Source organism: Pieris brassicae, chromosome 8 (assembly GCF_905147105.1).
Source record: "Pieris brassicae chromosome 8, ilPieBrab1.1, whole genome shotgun sequence".
NCBI classification, from domain to species: Eukaryota; Metazoa; Arthropoda; class Insecta; order Lepidoptera; family Pieridae; genus Pieris; species Pieris brassicae.
The window spans coordinates 14,454,473-14,477,916 of NC_059672.1; the positions used below are offsets into that span (position 1 = coordinate 14,454,473).

Here is a 23,444-nt window from a genome sequence, read left to right on the forward strand (position 1 = left end):
AACAAGAATACTTGTCAGGTGTTTGACTCATGAGATAAAATGTCAAGTATGCTTTAGATACTCGAATTTGAGTCATTTCAATTTCACTCAGGGTAAAATACTCGTTAAGCTTTAGTTTTTAGATATATCAAATTGTATATGATATAAAATAACTCGAAATTCGAATAGTAATATATTTTTTTCCGTTAATTCCTAAAATTTATTTTAGTTGAAGGTGCCGTTTATGTATTACGTAAGCAGATTTACTGCAATTTAAGGGGAAGGGCTTCCCCTTTTTCTTGGCAGCAAAAGTAAGCAAAGCTTTCAAAAATAAGAGTACATAAACGTATTAATTACATGTAGGAATCCTCGAAAATTCATTTCGTTTTTAAGCATAGACAATGTGTGGGTAATATGTGTATAAATGTAAATAATTACTGTTGACGTAATCACCAAACAAGAAAATCAAAGTACGTGCCTAAGCTTTTATTGTAAACACGGATAAGATAGATCGGTAAACGTTTGTCATTGTTTTAGCATATATTAAATAAAAAAGACGAAGAAGACCTTAACTCTATTAATTTCCCATTTAATACATTGTTTTTTTAACAATACATTAAATGCAGTCAATCAATTCTACGTCAATGAACCTTACCTTGAAAAACAAAATACTCTTCAGTAAGGTCAGGCAACTTGCAAAGGACAAAGGGTACAAGTATATATGGATAAAAAACTGTTGTATTTTTGTTAGAAAAACTGATGATTTAGCCAAATTAATATGACTATATGCTCTCTGTATAGTTTACATATTTTTTGTATTGAATTCAAATTTTGTATATTTTTTGTTGGTATCTTCTCTTTATATTCTTTTACTGCGGTGCGGAGTGCGAAACTGGATTTACAGGTATGTTTGTCGTTTTCCGGATTTAGAGATTTTGTGTGTTCATGTTTTGTTTTGTTTTGCTTTGCTCTGTATCATATTTTTTATTAGTGAAATTTTTTGTGGATACATTCACGTGTTTATTTATGTCTTATTTTAAACTTTTTCTTATAGTACACATGTATCTGTTTTATTTCCAAATAAATAAATGACATGCTGTTCCGTAGCTTCAAATCAAACACGAGTCGAATTTAAATAAAACCCTAGATGCCACGTTCGTTGTGGTACGACTTGTAGACCGTATTTGAATAATAGTAGAGTAAAATAAAGCGTGTAAAGGTTGTATATCAGATAACGATGGCTCCTCTACTTGCCGCCGTTATTTAAAATCTCTGTCGTGTAGATCGCAGAGCCCGCAAACCCCCAAATGTCCCAAATGGTCCCAATGGTCCCAATGGTCAGCTCTAAGCAAATATGGTTGAGACGCCTTTCCCTACGGGTGTGATCCACGCAATAATTTGTCGTACTCGCGTGATATCTTCATAGTCCTTGGTACATTATATTTTATTCCACACACACACACACACACGAAAGCTAGCCGCCAGATGGCGCCCATCTAATAATGGTGATGAGGTTAATAGCGATTGTATTTATTAGTAAATGTGGATTTAATAATTATTCGTAAATTTTCATATTTTTATTAAATTATGCATAAACGATTTGTGTTTTTTTGTCTTCAAGTTTGTAAGGTTGATTGATTGTATGGAATTGTCTAGAAGTACGATAATAGAACCCAAACCAAAATCTTTAAATACAATTGTCCCTAAAATATCTAAATAAATAAAACCGGCGAGATAGCATGATACCGTCATAATTGATGTCACGGTCGTAAACGGATGCCAGCCACATTATTTGTAATAAACATTGTGTTAATAGTAATAGTAAATATACTACCTTACCTTAATTTATCAATCCTATAGATTGATAAATTTAGGTTTGTAAGAAATCGAACAATTCGGAAATTTCAAGCTTAATTAAGAAATTATTTCGTGGAATGGGCTCCTAATGAGAACGTATTCATACATAACATCTAATAAATAAATAACTCAATATAGTTATGGAATTATATGTCAAGGTACTCATGTATTTTAGTTACTCGGCTATAGTCTAGTAGCATTTAATTAATGGCTAATTAGACTATAGGCATTTGAATAATTAAAAGATAGTAATTTACTTTACCCAGGTAGGTAAACGTAAACGTTCCATACTGTGACCATGTAGCATCTGTTTGCTGAATTCAAATACAGGTCCAGTGGATTTTTTTCATATAAAAGAATATTGTTAGAATCATAAATGCAGGGCAGTTTACATATGTATGCTTTTGTTACTACTGTGTACTACATATCATAGGGCAATACATAAACAATATACAAATATGCTTTATAATAATTAATAGTACTGTGAGTAGGTATTTAGTGAAGAGAAATGTTGGCTTGTGGGTTAAGCATGCAGCTTGCAACTCAGGTTAAGGCGTTCACGGTTGTGAACTAATGGAGTTTTTTGCTATGTGTATAAATAACACTCGTACGGTGGAGGAAAACATAATTTATTAACAAGCATGCCTTAGACGACGGCGTTTGACAGGCATTAAACTTGCAGGCTAAATTTGCCTATTAAGATTATATAATCACAAAACAGATACATAAATCTGAGGCCAAGCATAATGGTTAGTAGCGTAGCGCCTCCCATTTTTTTAAATAGATATTTTGCCACGACCAACCGTCTGATGATTTTGATGGGTTATTAACTAAGTACCCGGAGAAGGATTCGATAAAATTCTCTTTCGTGAGACATTCTTTAGCAGGGTACATGATTGGCGCCAGCAACCCAGAACTTCCAGTTTCAATGTTAAGAGTAAAGGTAACTTGGTTTGACATATGACCTTAATATCTAATATCATAATATCTACATATGTGGCTAGAATTACTACGTAATTGATCTAAACAATGACCGTATTTTTCATGATATGTACTAATAGGCAGTTGGTAAATGTATAGGTCTAAAATAGTCTATGTATTCTTTATAAAATAAATAGATTGAAGAAAAGAAAAGTCTATTTAGTCATCCAACCTCGAAACACGATTATAAAACTTGACATATTCACTATATTCTGCAATCGATGAGGTGAATAACAATGGTAGGTATTGGACCTTCACTATTACAACCCGATAAGCACTTTAGACTAAATATTTTATAGGAAAACTATTTATTTAGTATTTTTTTATGAGGATACAATGATTGCGCCGTGACTACCCGTAATTTTTTAAATAAATAAATTGACTAGCCCCTTAGTTACGCTTGCTTTGTAACCTTTAACATTTTTTTTCGTTGGGAATATAAATCAGGGACTGTCCTCCATTTATATTGAGGGGGCTCCATTTATGTAATCAGGACTGAAAGGGGTCGCGGGCATTGTACTGTAAGTGTGTATTTGAATTCAACAACAATAGCTTACGATAGCAAAGCGCTAAGTCGTTTTGGTTCGGAAGAGCTTTCGCCTAGGATCTGCCTAATCTGTCCCTGAGATTGGCCTTTGCTATTTTAGATATTAATAACTTCTTTAAAATTTATTTTTATCATAAAATCATTTAAAATTAGTTATATTTACAATATGTTCTAATAAATAATGAAGTAATCCAAAATTATACTCTATATAACTTTCAGCTCTAAATATTTATTGGATAATTGGAGCCTTCTTCCCGCGTAGCATTATCAAATATTGTTTGCTTTAAAATATATCTAACCTATTCAGATAAACGAAAAGATTTCGCATTAGATTATTTTTAAGGCATTTATACATATTTTACATATTTGCATAAAATACTTAGAAACATCAAGTGTTGTATTCGATACCAATCATGGGAGATTATATTAAAGGTTATTCAGTAACTAGTAACAAATTATAATCAATAAACAAGTCTTGACTCCACATCATAGTATTATAACGTGGAGTTAAAGAAGTAGTACAAAGTCAAACCTCGCAGTTGTTACACGCAAAATGGAGTCCATACAAACAACTCGCGCACTCTCCTTCATGCCAAATACTTTAAGTTTTGTACGTGAACAAGTCAATATAAATTCACCAACACGCATCAATGAAGCTATCGATTTATTGATTCAATGGATTCAAAAACAAAACCATTTTATTAAGAAGGATTTATGTGAGTATAATTATTTAATTAAAAACAAGATTAGGTGCATGTTAATATTTGTTACTGTCTGCCTATTTTTTTTGAATTCTTTGTTTATTAGATAATAATAAGAAACATTAGCGCAACAACCTGATAAGGGCCTAGAATTGCATCCAATTCTATGATAATTTTTTTATCATAGACGAGTAGGTGTAGTATCATAGACATTTTCTTATGGTATTCTCATACACAATATACAAGTGACTATTAGATGCGCACATAGACAGCAAGTCCATTGTTGCACAGCCAGGGTACAAACATATCATCACCTCAGGGTCGAGATTCGCACGCTGAAACCACCACACCGTTGATTTTTAGATAATAACTACTTATTTATAAAATAAAAGATTCTTATGAAAGAAAAAATTAAGAAAATTTCTCGGAAAATTAGAAAAATTAAGAATACTTTTGTTACGATGGCATATTTATTTTTCTGTATATAGCGCCTTTATTTCAAACGTTTTCATCTTTTCAACAATCTTTCAAAATAAATTCTTCGATCGCAGTTATTATATTGATAAAATACATATAAAATAATTACAGTAGCTAATTGTTTGTGGCATTAATCATGAAAATACCAACAAAACCGCCAGAAAACTAACAAAGAATGTTGTTTATCATAAAAACACTTTTTTCTGAAATATTTTTTAGTTATTATACCAATTTGAAATTATCATCCATAGTTACGACAGAATAACGTCTGTCTGCTTTCTATAATTTAACCGTTTTCGTAATACAGGGATATTGCCTAGGCTTTAAACTCTGAATAAGATCGAACTAATACGAAATAAAAAAAAATATTTCAATATTTATTTTTGCCTGAAACGTTACAGCCCGAGAATACCTAGAGAGGTGTGTTATCATAAGCAAAGGTTCGGTGGAAAGAGCAAAGAGAAAAATGGAGAAATCTTACACTTTCCGCACGCTTATGCCGGAATTGTTACAATATTCCAATCCCAGGGATATGATGAAGGAGTATGAAGGCTCGATGTAAGTGGTAGATATGGTTTGACATCCCATCTAATCCAGTTGTTGCATATAAAGCCGTAACCTATTTTTCTACCGAAAGCAAATAGGAGGCATTGATGGAGCTAGGTCCGTGAACTATGATACGAATTAACTCTTATGTCTTCAAGCCTGTTTGTATCTGTTTGTACTTATATTAAGAAAAGAAAAGTTTTTTATTACATATTATTAAGGACTTACCTCAAAATCTTTTGACCCGTTTTAAAATCTTCCTTCTCCATTAGAATGCTACTTTATCTGAATACTATAATACTATAAGCACCGACCGATAATTATCTACCATAATTTCGTAAGGGAAAGTTACATATATTACGATACAATTTTTCCAGTATAAATTTTGTTCTTCCCCAAATGACGGATAGACACGAACGCGTATACATCATGAAAAATTGTGGCCAAAAATTTACAAGTTTTACTAATTACTACAAATTTTTACTAATGGTAAGTTTAGATATAACTTTTCAGTTTTCGTTACTTTGTGATAGAGGTATTAGTTCGTCCACATATCCATTTATTGATAATGCAATAAACAAGCAGTGGTCCAGACGAAATGCGTACTACATAATCTGCTCTAATAGTATGAAGAGATTTTTTTTTACTTCTCTCCCCTAATACTAAACAAATAGCTCTAATACCTAATTACATAATACACATTTAAACACAAACAAGATACACAGTTAGTACTAAAAAAGATAATAATAGAAAAAAATAAATTTCTAAAATTACTTTTTTTAATTAAACAAACCGAAGACTCGTACAGTTAATATTAAAGCAGTTATTTAAGATAGTGCATTGTTCTCTTTAAAATGAGAGTTAATACACTGTCAACTACACGTACACGTCTATATGTTCCAGACCATATTCTATATTATTCGCAATTTACACACTAATCACTGTTGTTTTATTTATTTATTATCATTCCTGACATATAATTTATACAATTCATATAAATTAAGTGTTATTCATAATTTATACAATTTTAATTACGTTCTTTGTTATGATATAAGAAGTAGAGACAAATATTTATCTAAGTAAAGTTATTATTTATGTAACTATTATACACTCAAGTTCCATATTGAGACATTGGGGCATATCTGCGTTTGTTTTCATTAATATGTTTAATACAGTTAACGTTTATGTAACACTATTTTATTGAATTGTTACAGTCCATATAATAATTTAGTTTTTAAACAACTAAAGGGACTCCTTTTAATAATATATTTTACTTAATTTATTTTAAGGTTAGTTATTATTTTTGTTATACGTGGGTAAAACTGAAAATGATTAGAACTGGCCAGTTTCGAACGCAAGACAATTTTGGGTCAATGACTTATAATGACTTTCGTTGTGGGCTTACTCAACAATAAAGCTATGATAAGCTGTGATGATAATGAAGCCCCATCTCATGCCAATATTTACAATTGGTTTAACGAGTTTAAGCGTGGACGTAGCAATCTCAATGATGATTCGCGTGAGGGACGTCCTTTAACAGCGGCTACTGAAGATAACATCAGTGCTGTGCGTTCATTTATTCCAAGAACTAAAGATAAAATTCGAGGTATACGCGCCCTGAAGATGCGGTGGATGCGTACGAAAATGCCATAGAAGAGACACCTTAGGAAGAATGGGCGGGAATGGGAATATGGGAAATGTGTAGAGAGGAACGGAGACTACTTCGAAAAACAATTGGCAACTTTCTACATTAAGCAGTTTTTCATTTTCTAAACATTTTCAGTCTTACCTATATATATATATTTATTTTTTATTTACGTATTTATATTTTTTACGTATTAATTTAAAAATAAAATATGATTATTTCGTTTTAAAACTATATTATCTTGAATTAAAGCGTCTATGGCTTCGCTATCGCTTTTATATATTGAAAACCGTGAATTTCAAAGATTTCATAAATGATTAATTGATGAGATAAAGACGTTTTCGTACGCAAGCGGCAAATCGTATCGTATATATTATGAACTATACTTTGATTGATTAAATTAAACGCAGAAAGTGAGGATATTCAGGGTCACAAAAAACAATAATACACGCGTTAACTAATTTTTATTTCGCAGATGTGTGAGTATTTTCAAGCTAAAGATTACAATAATGGTGTGATTGGGGTGTTTGACTATATCGACACAAATGTATTAGAGGTTGTGAAGACCATAAACATAGTGGAAATCCGACAGCTGATTACAATTGTTACGGTGTGTATCTTAAAATAATATAACCGCTTCTTACATGATTGCTTGATATGATATTTTCTTAGTTTAATCAACAAATAAAAAACTTAATACCTTTACGAATGCAGACTTAACTTTAATTCTACTAAATATTTATTTTATAAACACAAGTATTTACAATATCACCTTAATTATGATTTAAAATGAATGCCGCATATAGGTTAAACGTGGTTGGAAACACGGTACTTAATTTATAAAAAATAAATGTGCCTAATTTAACTATAGTAGTCTAATAGCTGTCTCTTTTCATCAAAGCGTTTACACAATTGACGAAATGAGACGAAAAAGCACTTTAGGTAAAACGTAATAATGATTTACCTAAGAAGTAAGACGGACGCTCTTCTTTTAAAAAAAATATTATTAGTATTTTCTTTTACAGGAAGGTTTTAGCCTTCGACTCAAAGGAGTACATTTTATGACATCATCGAAGGCTATAGACACACTAGTTTCTATACTAAAACAGGCCTTGAGCGAAAAACTGGCAAACAGAATTCATGTACACAGGGATCACACATCTCTAAACGAACACCTTCCATTGGAAATTTTGCCAATCGAGTATGGCGGCAAGGAAAAATCTATGTATAAATTACAGGGTGTGTATTTTGTAATTATATTTTGTTTAACCACAAGCGACGAAAAATTAACTAACTATTACATTTAATAGTTATTATTAGCACTCAGGTTACCAAAGTATGACTTTGTTTCTGTCAAATTTTTATTTTTGAAACTCAGTTAAGTTAAGTTAAGTTAATAAACTTATACTATTTTTATTATACTGCTCGACCTACACGGAACTTTTATAGCCTTATAATTCATTAATCAAACATAATTTATATATTGTGTGTAATGATACGTAGAAAGGTATGAGTAATATTCATGAATATGTTTTTATGATTTCCCCGTAAGGAATTATCAGTTATAATGGAGATTATAAATAAATACAATCTAATAGATAGAAGCTAATTAATATAATTAAATATCATTGAATGGTATAAAATTAAATCGTTTCTAATTATCTTTAATCAGTAGTCAGAAAGTACGTAGCACTTAGGTTATCAATATCTTGCCTTTATCTCAATGATTTTTTTTCGTCGATCGAACTTATACCATATTGTGCGTCGATAATGTTTACGCCAGACAATAAACCATCAGAAAATTTAAAATTAATAAGTTTATAAAATAATTCATGTTGTAAGACCAACATCAGTTTATCTTAATTAATTCATTCTATAAGACATTTAGAATAATGTATTTTCAACTACATATGCAGTAAAATGAATAGAAATAGGTGTATTAAAAAAAAAGAAGGACTCCCAGAATAGAAGCCCTCATCTTTGTTTATTTTACATTGCTCATTAAACACTAAACTGACATAATCCGTAAATTTTTGTGTCCAACCTAAAAGTGTCATCTAAAAACGAGACTTATTATTGTGACATATGAGAGTAATGGTTCGCTTTAAGTGTATCAGACGTAGCACTTACTTACCAAATAATAAAAAAGATCAAGAAACAGGTATAGTAAGAACAAGGATAAAGCCACTTTTTTTACTAGGCACAACCGCCGATGAAAACAGTTGATTTTTTTATTATTTCCAATCATAATATAATTAGTTTTGGCGGCTTACGGATGCAGTCTATAAGCGCAACACACATTAGCCGCTACAAAGCCTTCAGGCATTTTTGTTTGTACAACTCATGAACTCTAATTACACTGGCTTTTCTGTCGTCTAAGCGTATACATACTTGTAAAAAAAATTAGGTATTTCGGTAAAATGTAATAAGTTACTCATATCTAATAATGAAATCCATATGTACCTTATAACGTATACACCATATACAAAGAATAGTTTTAATGGTTAACTTAGCAGCACGATGGATACGGAGGAAACGATAATACCTACATAAGTTATTTAAAAAACATAAATAAAGTTATTCCAATTAGTAGATAAATTAACAATTCAAGGGAAACTTGTTTATGATAGACATTTAACATGAAGGTTTACTAATATAGTTTTATTCGCACCTTCATATTATTACAACGGGTATGCTTCTCTCTAAGATTGCCAATGTATAACGAAAAATCTGCCCCATGGGTGCATACTTGACTCAAAACTGTTGTATAATTTCTTGGAAAATATAAGAAAAATATTTTTTATTTCAGAGGATTTAATAGATGAATTGGAATCGCCAGACTTTATGGTTCACTTGAGAGAGATGGAAGCAGCCAGAACTGATGAGTCCAAACGACAAACAGATAAATACAACGAGGCTATTATTGGAATGCCCGGATCCTTTAGGACTCTAAGTGTCGATTAATATGATATAGATTTTTTCATTATGGTTAATTACAATAATAGTCGTTAAGAATAATTATAACAAGCTTAAGCCTCGACATGCAAGCTACTTTTTTCTTTTTATAGGATTATAATAGTCTATGTTAATATAAAAAAGACTAGAAGTTTTCTATTGTTTTGTATTCTCGTTTGTTATATTATCATTATAAATTCTAATCGCTTAAAGGGTAAAAAATATAGCGTTAAGAAATTGTTGTTATTTAATAAATGTTGTATTCGTATTGAGTTTTTAAATATGTACGTTGTGAAGTCTCGACCTAATCTGAACATATGTTCAAAGTTGGCGCCAATCTACATAAGAGAATAAACTCCAGCGCCTTAAGCTTTTACCTCTAAATAACATCATTGCAACGTTTTTATTGCCTCATTAAAAGAAGATAAAACCGTGTGTGTATTTATACTTCTTTCGCGTAACAAGATCTTTTAATTTTTTTAACTTTCGCCTTATTCTACGTTTGTAGAAAAAACGACACTAACAATAGAAAATAAAATATTGACTATAGCTAACTTCAAGGTGTTGGCTTTTTGTGACGATGTTCGCGATCTTAAAAATGTACTGTCACCATTATTCTAACTTCAAAAATATTTACATAAATATGTACAATTTACGATTTGTATATTCGTCTATGACCCTTAAACAAGATAATTGAGGGCAAAATCAGAACAGCGGAATATCTCGCGAAAATACCTTTTGGAACCCGAGCCATTTGGTCATTAGTGAAACTTAGGGAATCTTTTGTCAGGCATAGGACACTTCTATCGTAGCTACCGTTTTACGGTTTACTCCGTGGATTATGCCGATGGTTGGTTAAGTCAGAAAATTATCTAGCAGGATGTAGCATTAAGGCCCTAGTTGAAGGAGGTTCCGCAAGGTTGTGTACTCTCGCCCAAACTGTTCGTTCTGCATATCAATGACCTGTTGATTACCGACAACAAGTCATTGCTACGCAGATGACAGCACATCTATAGATTTTTTTTTCGGCCAACCAAACATGATCTGAATTCAATGAGAGCTATAACAAAGTTGTTTCTAAAATTGAAACGATACTGGAGAAAGTTTCTGTAACCCATACTACTAAGAGTAACCTTGTTAAGTTTAAACCTACAAAGACTCACTCTGGTTTGTTGGTTTTCTGCTAAGAAATATCCTTACATTTCTGGGTTAAAGCTCCCAAATTCCAGCTTCTTCATTTTGACCTAATCCAGCGAAGGACTTGTCGAATTGTCATCTTTAATGTATTACGGATAGTCTTGATTCTCTCACTACGCACAGAGATTGCGTCTCTATGCGTATTTGCAAACTATCTTAATTTACAAACTACATCTTTAATTTACAAACTACATCGTAAATTGAAAAGCTTGGTTCAATAGCGAATCCTTGGAATTTTGAGATTTAGTTTACAGGTTTTTAATGCATTAATTTTCAGTGTATAATGCATTAATAATTATCATTTTTTTAAAAAACTACCCTTTTGAGAAAAAATATACCTTAAGCAATAATTAGATAGATGAAAGAATGGACAGTTGAGTACATATAATCTATTTTCTTTTAAATATAACCTATGAAATAAGTTTGCAGTGCTGGCCTAGTGGTTTTAGCGTGTGACTCTCATCCTTAATGTTTCAACTCCCATACCTACGGTTTGATTCTTCCGCTGAGCACCAATGGAGTATGGTGAAAGAAAATACCTATGTGAGCAAACCGGCATGCGGCCTAACCAAAAAAATCTACGTCGTACGTCAGACACAGAACAATCACATTGCTTTCAATTAAACAAAATCAAACGATAACGATAACACATATAGAAATCAGATGTCTGGACCTAAAAGGTACAACCTGTTTTTTTTATACATAATAATTGAATCGGTATCATTTTACTAAGCGTTACTAACATAACGTAACCGAAAAGAACGATGTTCGCTGTAAATCAAAAATTACTTTCAAGAATACTGTAGATACTATGTATAACATTCTTAATTGTAAAATAATTGATTTAGTATTTAACGTGTAATACATGGGATAATAATTAAATTAGCATATTATTAATTAATAAAATTAAGAAAATGTAAGCTTTAGACTATTTTAATATTTACAAAAATATGCCATATTATCGAACTAAAACATATTTCTTGTTTTCAAAGGCCGTCTGCAAACCAGCTATTTATCGAAATAGAAATGTAACAAAAGATTTTTGTATGTACGACTTAGGCCGTGCTACGTGGGCGACTCTTAGAACTAAAAGCACAAATATACGTACTATTCTAAAAGAATACGTGTAGCTATAAAAATCAAATAATTTCTACGAATTCTAATTCTTAAGGAAAGTACGTACGTTCACTTGTATACTCTCTCTCTCTCTTTAGTCGGCAGCTCATGTCTGAGCGTTGTGATCGTTTCCACCGATTTCCGTCCAGTGCCTCTCTTATGGCATTGTTTCGATTTGGTGACGATAAGTCTTTCTTTATTGGTTCATCTGCTTGCTGAACGGTCACGTGATCTTTTGCCTTCTGTGTTTACCAGCCACGATCAGTTTTTTAAGTTCCCATAGCTTCTGCGCATTGTTTGGCTGAAATAAGATACAATTCCCTGTCTGCATAAGGTAGACAGGTGAGTCCGTATGCGGAGTTGGGCCGGGATAGATATTGGTGCGCTTCGCAGTCCACGGTGTTATGAGCATTCGCCTCCAGCATTACATCTCAAAAGCATCATATTTTGTCTATCTCGAGCCAAAATAGTCTACTTTTCTACTTCTTAGAACTAGTAGGATACGGAATACTAGAGCCCTTATCAGTCTCATTTTGGTGTTGATACCAGTTTTCAATTTTTGTTAGAGATTTAGAATACGCAAAATTTTGAAAGCTCCAATACTTGTGATCTGAAAAAGGTATAAAAAACCCTTCTGTTGGTTTATAATATATACTTTTTTTGCCTGCCTCATTAGTGTTTTATTTTTCACGACATCCAATCGCCAATGGAATATAAATAAACTCATCCACGTGTAATTGTCACATTTTCATCAAAAGCCATTATTTTATACTTTTTAAGCCACAAATTTCAAATAACCGGAACAAACCTTTTAGGAACACGTTAAGGAAATAATAAAAATAGTAGGTAGATACAAATTATACAATGTATGCTAACTAAAATACATAATTATCTATAAACTCGTTCAACATGTTGGCTAAAGATGAACACAAAACATGGAAGTTTTTCTTTGTTCCCAATACAACTTTTAAGCTTAATCTTAATTCAACAAGACTATTTGTGTAATTGTAAACAATTATATTAATTAAATTTTCTTAAGCTTATGATAACAAATATAATTATCAATAATATACAGTGAATTTATCATTGTTCAGTTACACGTTGTAATTATTTTTAATTAAGGTTCAATGTTTTATGTAAGATTTTATTAAAATTTTTACATTATTTTGTGTAAGGGATCTTTTGTAAGAAATTTAATAACAAAAACAAAAAAATTGTGTGTTTTAAAAAAATCTCATTACCGCACCTTTAAGCGCTTATATTTTATTTCTTTTAAATTGTGTCAATTAGTCTTAGTTTTAGATTAGTTTAAAGTCAAAAATACTACACGCTATTCTATTTTAAATGATCATAATCCTTGGGATTGATTTGCTCCAGTTCAAACAATTTGTATAACTCAAAACTTGGCGATTAAAAAGAGTGGCGGAAAGTTTCTTGCCAGTTCTTCTTGCCCGCTCTACGCCCTAGACTTGCGAACTGGTAGTAAATGAAAGTTTACAATTGATTTAACTTCTTTTCTGACGTTCAAAAGTGTACTTGTTTACCTATATGAATAAAGTTATTTTGAGTTTGAGTTTGAGTTTAAGTTTTGCTTCTTCCATCATCTTTGTTTTTAACATTAAATAAAAATTAGGCTAATTCCTTCTTCTTCCTAATGGAAGACGGAAATCTAACGACAATTGTCTGTAGCTTTTGTTAAAGTTAGGTTAAAATAGACACTACCTTGGGGTTCTGGGACTATATTCAAAAGTCTTTTCCCTTAGTTAAAGACATCAGCAAGAAGCACTTTTGGGGATATACACAATATTTTTGTAATACAATGAGAAAAACGTTATTTAATTTGGATATTCATTAGATTTACCATTTTATGATTCACGTTATTATCATGTATCAAAAGAAGAAAACTATACCGTAAAATAGACAAACAAATAAATGTTATAATGTTTGATTCGATAATTTAGAATACACTTGCTGAAATATATAATACTTTAAGCCGTAACGATACGTAAAAGCATCTAAATTAATTATGACAGTAACAATTCAAATGATTCTAAACTGTGTAAATATGTTTTCCAAGATTTTTGTCAAAACCGAATTCATAATTGTGTTTGGATTTCGATCAATGTAAATGTTTACACTGTAGACATTTCCGTATTTGTCGGGGTTCGCTTTTGCTCACACATTTCGTTTGCTTATCGTCCTGTTGTAGTGTATAAAAATGACCTCCCTCACGTGCCACAAAACTGTACAAATACAGTAAAGCATCTATTTGTTAATCGGACGTCCTAGGCGTAAGTCGTTACAACATTAATAAAATGGATTTTATACCAAATAATAAAGTGTTAAAAGTAAAGCCAGACACATTGGAACACATACGAGAAGAAATCAATTTAGGGAAACCGGGAGAGATGAAGAATGCTGTTAATATTTTGAAAGAATGGTTACAACAGCAACCCCATATTAAAAAGAAAAATTTCAGTAAGTAAATAGGAGACTCAGTTTTGAATAAATTTTTAATCCAATCAAATCTTGAATGAAAACAGAAATCCCAAATTCTAGTTAACGTATCAAAGAGAAACTTGTTCTATTTTAAAATTCACTTGTCTCAATACAATTGGGAATGTACCAATTTAAACCTATCCATTAGTGTGGCATCATTGAAATAGGCAAACAAATATTATCCATGCCTTCTAATGCGGTAATACTTAGATACAAACATAATTTCACAGGTAACAAAACTTAATAGAAAGAAAATTCATAATCCTAAAATGTGAGTTGTCAAAAAATTACAAATGTAATATGTTATTTCATCGATAAGCCCACAGAAATGGAATTTGATTAGTGATAACAATATGAACCGCATCTTTTGGGTGTTTATCCCTTTTGCAGAATTTCCATCATTGCTTAACTCCTTTTCCAAGATTCCATAGATGCGTAGTCCATCTGACGAGCGTAGTTATCGAGTTGGACAATGGAGCTACTTCATTTAATAATTTGATTTATGATGCTTTTTACATTTCAACACCATTTCCTTATCTGAATGTGATGATTTACGTAAGTTGGGAATGTAAAAATAATCCTATTAAATCCGATTTTAAATAAATTTATTCATATAAGTAAACAAGTAATAGAAGTACACTTATGAACGTCATAAAAGAAGTTAAATCAATTCTAACTTTACATTTACTACCAGTTCGCAAGTCAAGGGTGTAGATCAGGCAAGTAGAACTGGCAAGAAAGTCTCCGCCACTCTTTTTAATTTAAGTTTTGAGTCATACAAATTGTTTGAGTTTAAATAAACTGTAGGTACTAAAAATATTCATCGATTTAATGTATAAATAATAGGTTTATTCATCATCTAAGTAGTAGATTAAATATATTAATTGTCGCGCAGCCCGGACATATAACGATGAATATTTAAGCCTTGATTTGTTTAAGATAATGAATATGTAAGTTTGTAAAGAAATAAATTTCGAAATAAATAAATAAATTTAGAGTTTATCAAGCTGACTTCGTCATAATATTTTTCTAAAATCTTAATATATATATATATATATATATATATATAAAAGAAAGTAGTAGTTAGTTACTCTAATTATAACTCAAAATCGGATTAACCGATTTGGCTGAAAATTGGGGAGGTAGCTTAGAACCAGAAGACGGATTTTCCGTGTGACGTGACATAAACAAGACGCAATTTGTTAAACAAAACGCAACTGACAGCTAAACGTGATATTATCTGTGGTTAAGTATTATTTAAAATTTGACATTTGAAAATGTGTTTGTTTTGAGTTTATGCGAGTAGTACCTTATCGTGCCTATATTATCATTAACAATGCCAGGACCAAGACGATCGAATCATTCCTGACACAGCCGTAATGCAATAAAAGGATTGACCCATTTTGACGAGTGTTTAAGTGTATTGAGAATTGTTCAGATTATTTACAATTAGATGATTTTTGATTATTTATTAAGTTTAAAACTTGAATTTAATATGTTTATACATATTTCTCCTTACATCCAGAAAACCATTCAATTAACAATCTGCCAGTTAGAATTTTTAATCCCAAGTTCTATCAACTCTCTGTCAATAGCCCGGACCAGGAGTTTTATTTAACAAATATAAACACTTTACAAGAGTTCGACACAGCATGATTTCTTTACTTTAAGCTTAAAAATTGAATTTCTTAAATGCCTTTGAAACTTACTCTAACATATTAAGGTGACAATAACATGACAAAGAATAAATTGTTATCTTAGCACGCAATCGACAGCAAATTATTATGTTTCTATTATTAAATAATTTTAGTTGAAAGAATCTTTTCAAGAAATATTTTTTTATTATATTGACATGTAAAAAATTCATCTCTACTAAAATTCAAGTTCAAGTAAATAGCACACATAGTTTATTTTGAAATACAATTAAGCTTAGATACGTCACACTCTAAGAAAGAAGTATCCATGAATAGAGAAGATCTCAAGTATCTTATTTAGTGTAGTGTATTTAAAAAAAATTCACTGGGTTTGTTCGCCTTTGACTACTTAATTTTGTATATATTTTTACTAAGACTTATATTTTGACATATACAATATTATATATATATAATATTCCTCTGAATCCATCATGGAATATGTAGTCATCATTACTAAAGTTGTTTTATTATAACTTGGATTGTTATTGCATATTAAAGTATTTTACAATGTCATCTTGTGTCATAATCTAAGAGTAGTAACCACGAAGTAGGCAACTTCGCCTCTACGAATAAAATAATATTGTTAATTTATTTTCATTGTTAATAATGGTAACTTTATTTTTAAGACCTGTAACTTTCACGGTTTACCGTTTTACCTATGATCATAATTACCCACGTCCCATTATTCCGGAAATATGGAACGTAACCCTATAGTAAATCCTTAGTGGATGACAATCTGTCGCATTGTATTTATTGTATGCAAAAAACAATAATTTGTACGTCATTTGTACTTTTTGCTGTATGAGCCAAGGTTTTCATCACCAATTCACATCATTAATAAGAATATTACCTTTTTTGTAATTTAATATTTTTTGCTTTTCTAATTTTGGTTGGAATTCCAACAAATGCATTAATAATTGTCATTTATTGAGTAATAAATGCTAATCATTTTTTATAGTTATAATCACTATACGGAAAATGATTTGGAATGAATGTTAATTTTAATTTTAACGATTAAAAATACTCACTTTATATATAATATATTCACGCACGTTAAATAATATAATGATAATCTGTATTCTTTAGCTTCTTTAGCTTAGTTTCCTCTGGTTATTTTAATTAGTGGGGTAACTTCCTCCTTATTTCAAAAGTGCCAATAACTCGATTGCTGGAAGTACACCTTCTGAATCAACCTATTTTATTAGTCTGACATTTTTGAACGTATTTATTAACGTACGATAAGATATTATAATGTGAAATAATATCTGCATTTATTTGATTGACCTACAATTTTTTTTAGCTGATCATTTCATAGAGACAACGATGGTAACAGCAAAGGGATCTGTAGAAGGTGCAAAGAAGCAAATTGATAGAGCATGTACTATGAGGACTATGTTACCACACTTCTTTGGTGTCACCGATTTTACCAAAGACTTTGCGAATGTTTTCGATATTGGGTAAGTAAATGCAAAATAATAAATATTTTTGTTTATTTTATGCATTAACGTTTGCACCGACAATGTTGTTATAGCTGTGTTATTATTTTAATTATATAAAACTATGCATTTATTTGTTCAGGAGACTGAGTTTCACAGAAAAAAAACAGTTTGAGACGTTATACAAAAAAGTTAATAAATGTATCTCATACGGTAACACATAATTTTAAGATTATACATAAAAATTTAGTAATAATTTTTATTAAATGTACTTTAAAAATGTACTTTTAGGTGGTAATAAAATTAAAATAAATTTTATAGCAAATACATTTTTTATTACAATATTAGGACAGCTGTTTCTTCAATTTGGTGCGGTGTTTGAGTTGCATTCGTTATTTAGAATACATACAGAGCTGTTTTGTTAGGTAATACATACTTTTTATTCCGAATTTTTAATGGACAAATACCGACATATTGTCTTAAATTTTGCATCGCCAATGAAGTTTAGTGTTCGCCGTCCCTGAAAATACACATAAGTACAAAACAATCAAAAGCATTTGAGGAAGATTAGCTTCACTCTGGAACGTGCAACGATTTCTACTCAAGTTAATGTCGCGAGTGAAGGAGAAAGTGACTGAAAAACCTCAATTGAGGGAGACAGCTGTTGAACTGGTGAAGTCAATCTGTGCAATTTTAAATAATTACATCTTAATATACATAAATCTCCTGTCACGATGTTTGTCCGCGATGGACTCCTAAACTACTCAACCGATTTTAAATTAAATTGGCACACCGTGAGCAGTCTGGTCCAACTTAAGAGAGATTAGCTTAGATCTTTAATTATAGTCGCAATTTTATTTTATTGCAAATTATTTGTCTACAATTAATTGACAGTCACAATATATGACTATGTTAACTCCAAAAGATTCTAACAGATGTGGATACTTTTCAACTGGATTGAGTAAGTAATCCATAGACGGCACTGCTATGGTAAACCAACAAACGTGTCATATAAGCTACAATTCAATATCATTATTACCACGTGTTATTGAGGCTAAAGTATAAATTTAATTTATTTTAGTAGTCAACGAAATACCGTGAAATTTAATTATTTCTACTTTTTTAACTTTTGGTGTTAGCATAGCCAACCACGTGTAACTTAGAACGAAGTGTAAATTAAATTCAAATTATAGTGACGATAATACAGTGAAATTATTCTTTCAAGTAAGGCTAACTAAAACCACATTAACGCAAACCTGTCAACAAGCTTCGGAGTGACGACACTATGAATTATTTGTTGTAGTAGTGTACAGTATCTGAAAAACCATAGTTGGAAGGCTATAAAATAAATGTGTGTTCTATTGATATGATAATGTATATTATCGTTTCCCTTATTAGAAAGACTAGCAAATAAAACACACACATGGTTATTAACATTCTATGTAACCCAGAAGCGCTGTTTGATATCTGCAAAACAATATTCAGGTTCGGAAAAATAAACAAACACAGATATGTGTACGCCCAATACCCCATTAGGATGTTGCGGTACAATACTGAGTTTTCAAACCTATTGACTTATCGATAAAATACAAATTTCTTTAATTTCAGATCAGCCATCGTAATGCCGAAGCTTACAGAAGAACATTACAGAATATTGGTGCTAAAAAGTAAAGGAACTGTCACGAGTTCCGCACAGTTGCTTAACTTTTACAGATTCGGAATATGTGTAAGGTTTTTATAGTATATAAGCATAAAATGAGAATGTAGACTCTGCAAGTGTGCCACGTAATGAATCATCAATACTAACAAAGCTTATAGGACATGAAATAGTGGTAGCCAAAGTGATGACACGGTACTGTGTAACTCCTAACAACGGTGATTGCGATTACCGCCATTGAGAAAATTACATCAAAGTAGCATAAAAAATCGTCGAGATTGCTATTGCAGGGACTTAGTACAAAATTAAAACCGTTTTAAAGATCAACTCTATGATAAACTTTTGTATACTATTTGAATAGATATAAACGCGAAATGATTACATTAGTAAATCGGCGCGACTATTCCGATTCGCGGTCTGTGATCCGATAAACTTGTATTTAAATGTGTAGCATTTCGTAGCTACTTGAAATAATAAAAGTAGTAAACATCCATAGTTCTTATCAAGTAAGTAAAAACACGTAAATTCGCCACCTAGAAAGAAACCTAAGAAATGCTTCCCAAGAAAGGTTTTTTTAATTAGTCAATGAAAGAGGATTTTTTTTTTTAAATAAACTAAAATTAAATGTTTATTTTCAGCTTGGAGAATACATGAAAGCACACGACTACGTTGCAAGTTATCAATGCATTTTTGATATACGCTTGGCAAATGTCTCTGATATTATAAAAAATTTGAATCCAATGGAGTTACGACAAATTATTACAATTATTGTCGTAAGTTTAATATTATTAAACTAGGTGCTTATTAAAAAAATCTTATGATTTTCTATTAAGTTAAAGCTATTTAATGTTTTATGTTACTAGCTAATTACTTATATATAATAATAGCATATAAATATGATATGATAATGATATGTATACAAAAAATCTTAATCATTATACATTTTTCAGGAATGTTATGGATTACGAATAAAAGGACTTCACATTGTGTCAAACTCAAAGGTTGTGGATACTTTGATTGCAATTTTAAAAACGCTATTAAAACCGAAGATAATACAGCGGCTACAGCATCACAAAGATTGTGACAGTCTAATACAGCTTTTTGGAAAGGAGTATTTACCAGAAGATTTAGGCGGTACTGAGCCATCTGTAAAAGACTTGAGAGGTAAGATATTCATTGTATATAATAAAAACTAAACACTTGGTTTAATACTTCCAGTATCACTACAATCGCAATACCACCGTTAGTCAGTCGTATTTTATTCCCTTTGTTTAAGGCTTTTGGCCGTCTAAGGTTCAAGTGAAAGATTTTCATTTTAATATAAATTCCCATTATGTTTGTCACTAGAATGTGTTTAAGAAATGTAAGAATATAAAATTCATTTATCAAGTATATTCCCGGAAATTTTAAGAAAAATTATGATTGATAGAACAGTTCGATTTAAATTCTTATTCTGTGCGTAGTTGGTTTTGATTTTTCTTTAATTGTTCATTATTTTTTTGCACGTTCTTCTCCATTACCACAGAAAACAATTTTACATTTGCTATGAAACGCATAACACATTAGCACCATGAGGGCGGTTACAGACAAGCGTATTTTTCTGCGCATATACGGTGGTGAGCATAGACGCACACGAACAATACGTGATTTAAGAAGCGGACACGCGTAAATTGGAAAATTTCGGCGTGTTTGATCGAATCGGTAGTCGTGTCAGTATCATCCTGGATTCTGACGAAGATACATTGCTATTTACGCTACTTATCCCGTCGACTGAGAAGACGATAAATATGCTGGGTGTGATCGATAGTTGCATCAAGACAAAGAACCGGTAACTTTAATACACTCTACCCAGAACAGCGAACTTATACGAGCTTCGATGTGCGTCAACGCTCGTACGAGGTTCGCGTGTACCAAAAGGCATGCCTACATGCGCTTCCAAAGACGAGCTTATACTCGCTTAAAAAAATTATATTCTGTAACCGCCCTTATGCCAACCGGCTTAATAAATAATAAAAACAAAAAAATTGTGATTGATTTAATAAGCTGTGCACATATAATTAAATTACAGTCTAAGTTTTAAGTTAATGTCTTCTAAATCTAAGTATATAATTCGACAGATAATCGTTCAGATTATCTATCACGAAGAAAACACTTATACTTATTTTACGTTTCACGTATATTTTTTAATTAAATTAATTTAATGTATATATGTGTATGTATGTGTATCCCGTCAGTTAGTTCCCATTTGGTCAGCAATATATATAAAAGTCCAGATATTTTTAAAATCTAAAATTTCAGAGACATGGGGAGAAGTTCTGCGTGCACCAGATTTTACAGAGTATATTCGAGATATGGACAATGCCAAGACTGATGAAAGCTTCCGTCCGAAATGTAAATTTAATGAGGAATATGCGGGAATGCCTGGAACTTTTAGAGTTTTAAGTTTAGATTAAACAAATGTAATAGTTATATATATAGTATATTTGCACTTCAAATATATTGATAGTTAAATTAGCACTAGATATGTAAGATTTTTTTATATGTGTTTATCTTATTGTATTTCATTTTTATATCAAAGCATAATATACTGATTTGGGATATTAAATATACGACTCGTTATAGAAATAATATGATCTTATGAATACATAAGATAATGAAAGGCGATTGAGCAGTACGATCTTTAGAACTTTGTTCAAATAACATAATTCACTAATTGATATGACTCATAATAAAATCTAAAATTCCTTTTAAGACAAATATGCACGCCATTATTTGTGGCAGCTTCCGATTATACCACTATAATATTTTTGTACCATATTCTTGCAATAAATTATTATTATTACTATGACGTTATTTAGATATGTTATATCAATATATATATATATATATATATATTGATATTTCTGCCAATGAATTCATTAAACATACTGGAATTCTTAAAAGAAGGAATGTTTCCGTTTGAAAAGAAGTTTTATATTATCAAAATAAAAAAATAATTAATTAAGTGCGCAACACCTCACGTACAGATCTAAATACAAAATTTCGTAATGTTATCTAAGTCATTACAGGATTGGAGGTTCTTGAACAAACTAGAATTGTCTGATACTAGAACACTAATTATTATAATAATAAATTCATTGCACAAAAAACTGCTACGCTTGTTGATAAGCAAAATTTTATTATTTGCAAGATAATTAACATACAACCGACGCAATTCCGCTGTCTCAGGTCAAAAAATCCGACAGAGGGAAAAACTGTTAGTTACAGTTTTATGTTGTATGTGACTCGAGAGTTTTTTTTGTATGGTATCTCGCAGTTGGTCTTAAGGGCATTTGCAGCTCAGCTCAGGTTGTTCTGGCGAGCGTAGCTCAGCCTGAATGAGAACCTGTGAGACTCGGACTTCGGCTTGAGTGAGCGAAGTATGAAGTAAACGATCCACGATGATCCACGCCACGGTGAAGTTAATTGTTTACCCTAATCTGATTTATATCTAATATTGGCCGCGCGGATCATCCAGATCCGTTGTCATGTTAGGATCTCCTTCGGGCCTAGATCTGAAGCGACTGAATCACCTGTAGGCTGTGGAAATGGCGCGAAGACTACGCTAGCGTAGGTCATGCACAGTCGGATGCCTTGTACAATGTCACCTTGTAGGTGACTCCATAACTGATGCTTTCCAACGAATAAGTATCTCAATGCAGCAAGCAAAAGCAGCCACCAGAATCAATCAATTATATCAATTTATTTTATATGATCAATTATATTTTACGAAACATGGCACAACATCGAAAGCAGGAGTGAAACTGAAAGTACTTCATACACTACCAGACAAACACAACATATACCTTAGCAGCGAAATTGAAAGGCTTTGCCATTGAGATAATAATTGAAATAGGCACGTCACAACATACGTAGTAATTGAGAACCTGTGCCTGACTTGCTAATTCAAGGTTCTATGTCCGCGTCACAGGGTTTCAGAACTTTGCAAGCGTATGCCCAAATGGGAGATGAGACGGACGATTCAGTGTTTTTTTTTTAATATTATGGCAATTGTTTTAACTTTATGCCAGTTTCAAGTAAACGGTTGGGAAACTACACGCGAAAAACATAAAGAAACTTATAAAAAGAACGATTCAGTGTTTCGTGGATAAAAATAA

General features: G+C 31.3%; 2 protein-coding genes across 2 annotated transcripts; both read left to right on the forward strand.

The window, feature by feature from the left end:
* The first annotated feature begins 3,863 nt into the window (after positions 1-3,863).
* Positions 3,864-10,100, forward strand: LOC123713782 (alpha-tocopherol transfer protein-like). Its single transcript, XM_045667627.1, has 6 exons — positions 3,864-4,080; positions 4,944-5,100; positions 5,466-5,577; positions 7,209-7,343; positions 7,759-7,972; positions 9,543-10,100. The coding sequence occupies exons 1-6, from the start codon at positions 3,918-3,920 to the stop codon at positions 9,695-9,697; spliced, it is 936 nt and encodes a 311-aa protein (XP_045523583.1). The 5' UTR covers positions 3,864-3,917; the 3' UTR covers positions 9,698-10,100.
* A 3,874-nt stretch (positions 10,101-13,974) lies between these two features.
* LOC123713225 lies at positions 13,975-22,091 on the forward strand. Its single transcript, XM_045666805.1, has 6 exons — positions 13,975-14,479; positions 17,495-17,651; positions 19,239-19,356; positions 19,926-20,060; positions 20,238-20,451; positions 21,586-22,091. Exons 1-6 carry the CDS (start codon positions 14,317-14,319, stop codon positions 21,738-21,740), a joined length of 942 nt encoding a protein of 313 aa, XP_045522761.1. The 5' UTR covers positions 13,975-14,316; the 3' UTR covers positions 21,741-22,091.
* The last annotated feature ends 1,353 nt before the right edge of the window (positions 22,092-23,444 follow it).

Coding starts and splice junctions, on each gene's coding strand:
- LOC123713225 (XM_045666805.1), top strand. CDS start 14,317: ATGGATTTTATACCAAATAATAAAGTGTTAAAAGTAAAGCCAGACACA. Junction 20,061..20,237: donor AAATTATTACAATTATTGTC/GTAAGTTTAATA, acceptor TACATTTTTCAG/GAATGTTATGGATTACGAAT. Junction 20,452..21,585: donor ATCTGTAAAAGACTTGAGAG/GTAAGATATTCA, acceptor CTAAAATTTCAG/AGACATGGGGAGAAGTTCTG.
- LOC123713782 (XM_045667627.1), top strand. CDS start 3,918: ATGGAGTCCATACAAACAACTCGCGCACTCTCCTTCATGCCAAATACT. Junction 5,578..7,208: donor ACTACAAATTTTTACTAATG/GTAAGTTTAGAT, acceptor TTTATTTCGCAG/ATGTGTGAGTATTTTCAAGC. Junction 7,344..7,758: donor AGCTGATTACAATTGTTACG/GTGTGTATCTTA, acceptor TTTCTTTTACAG/GAAGGTTTTAGCCTTCGACT.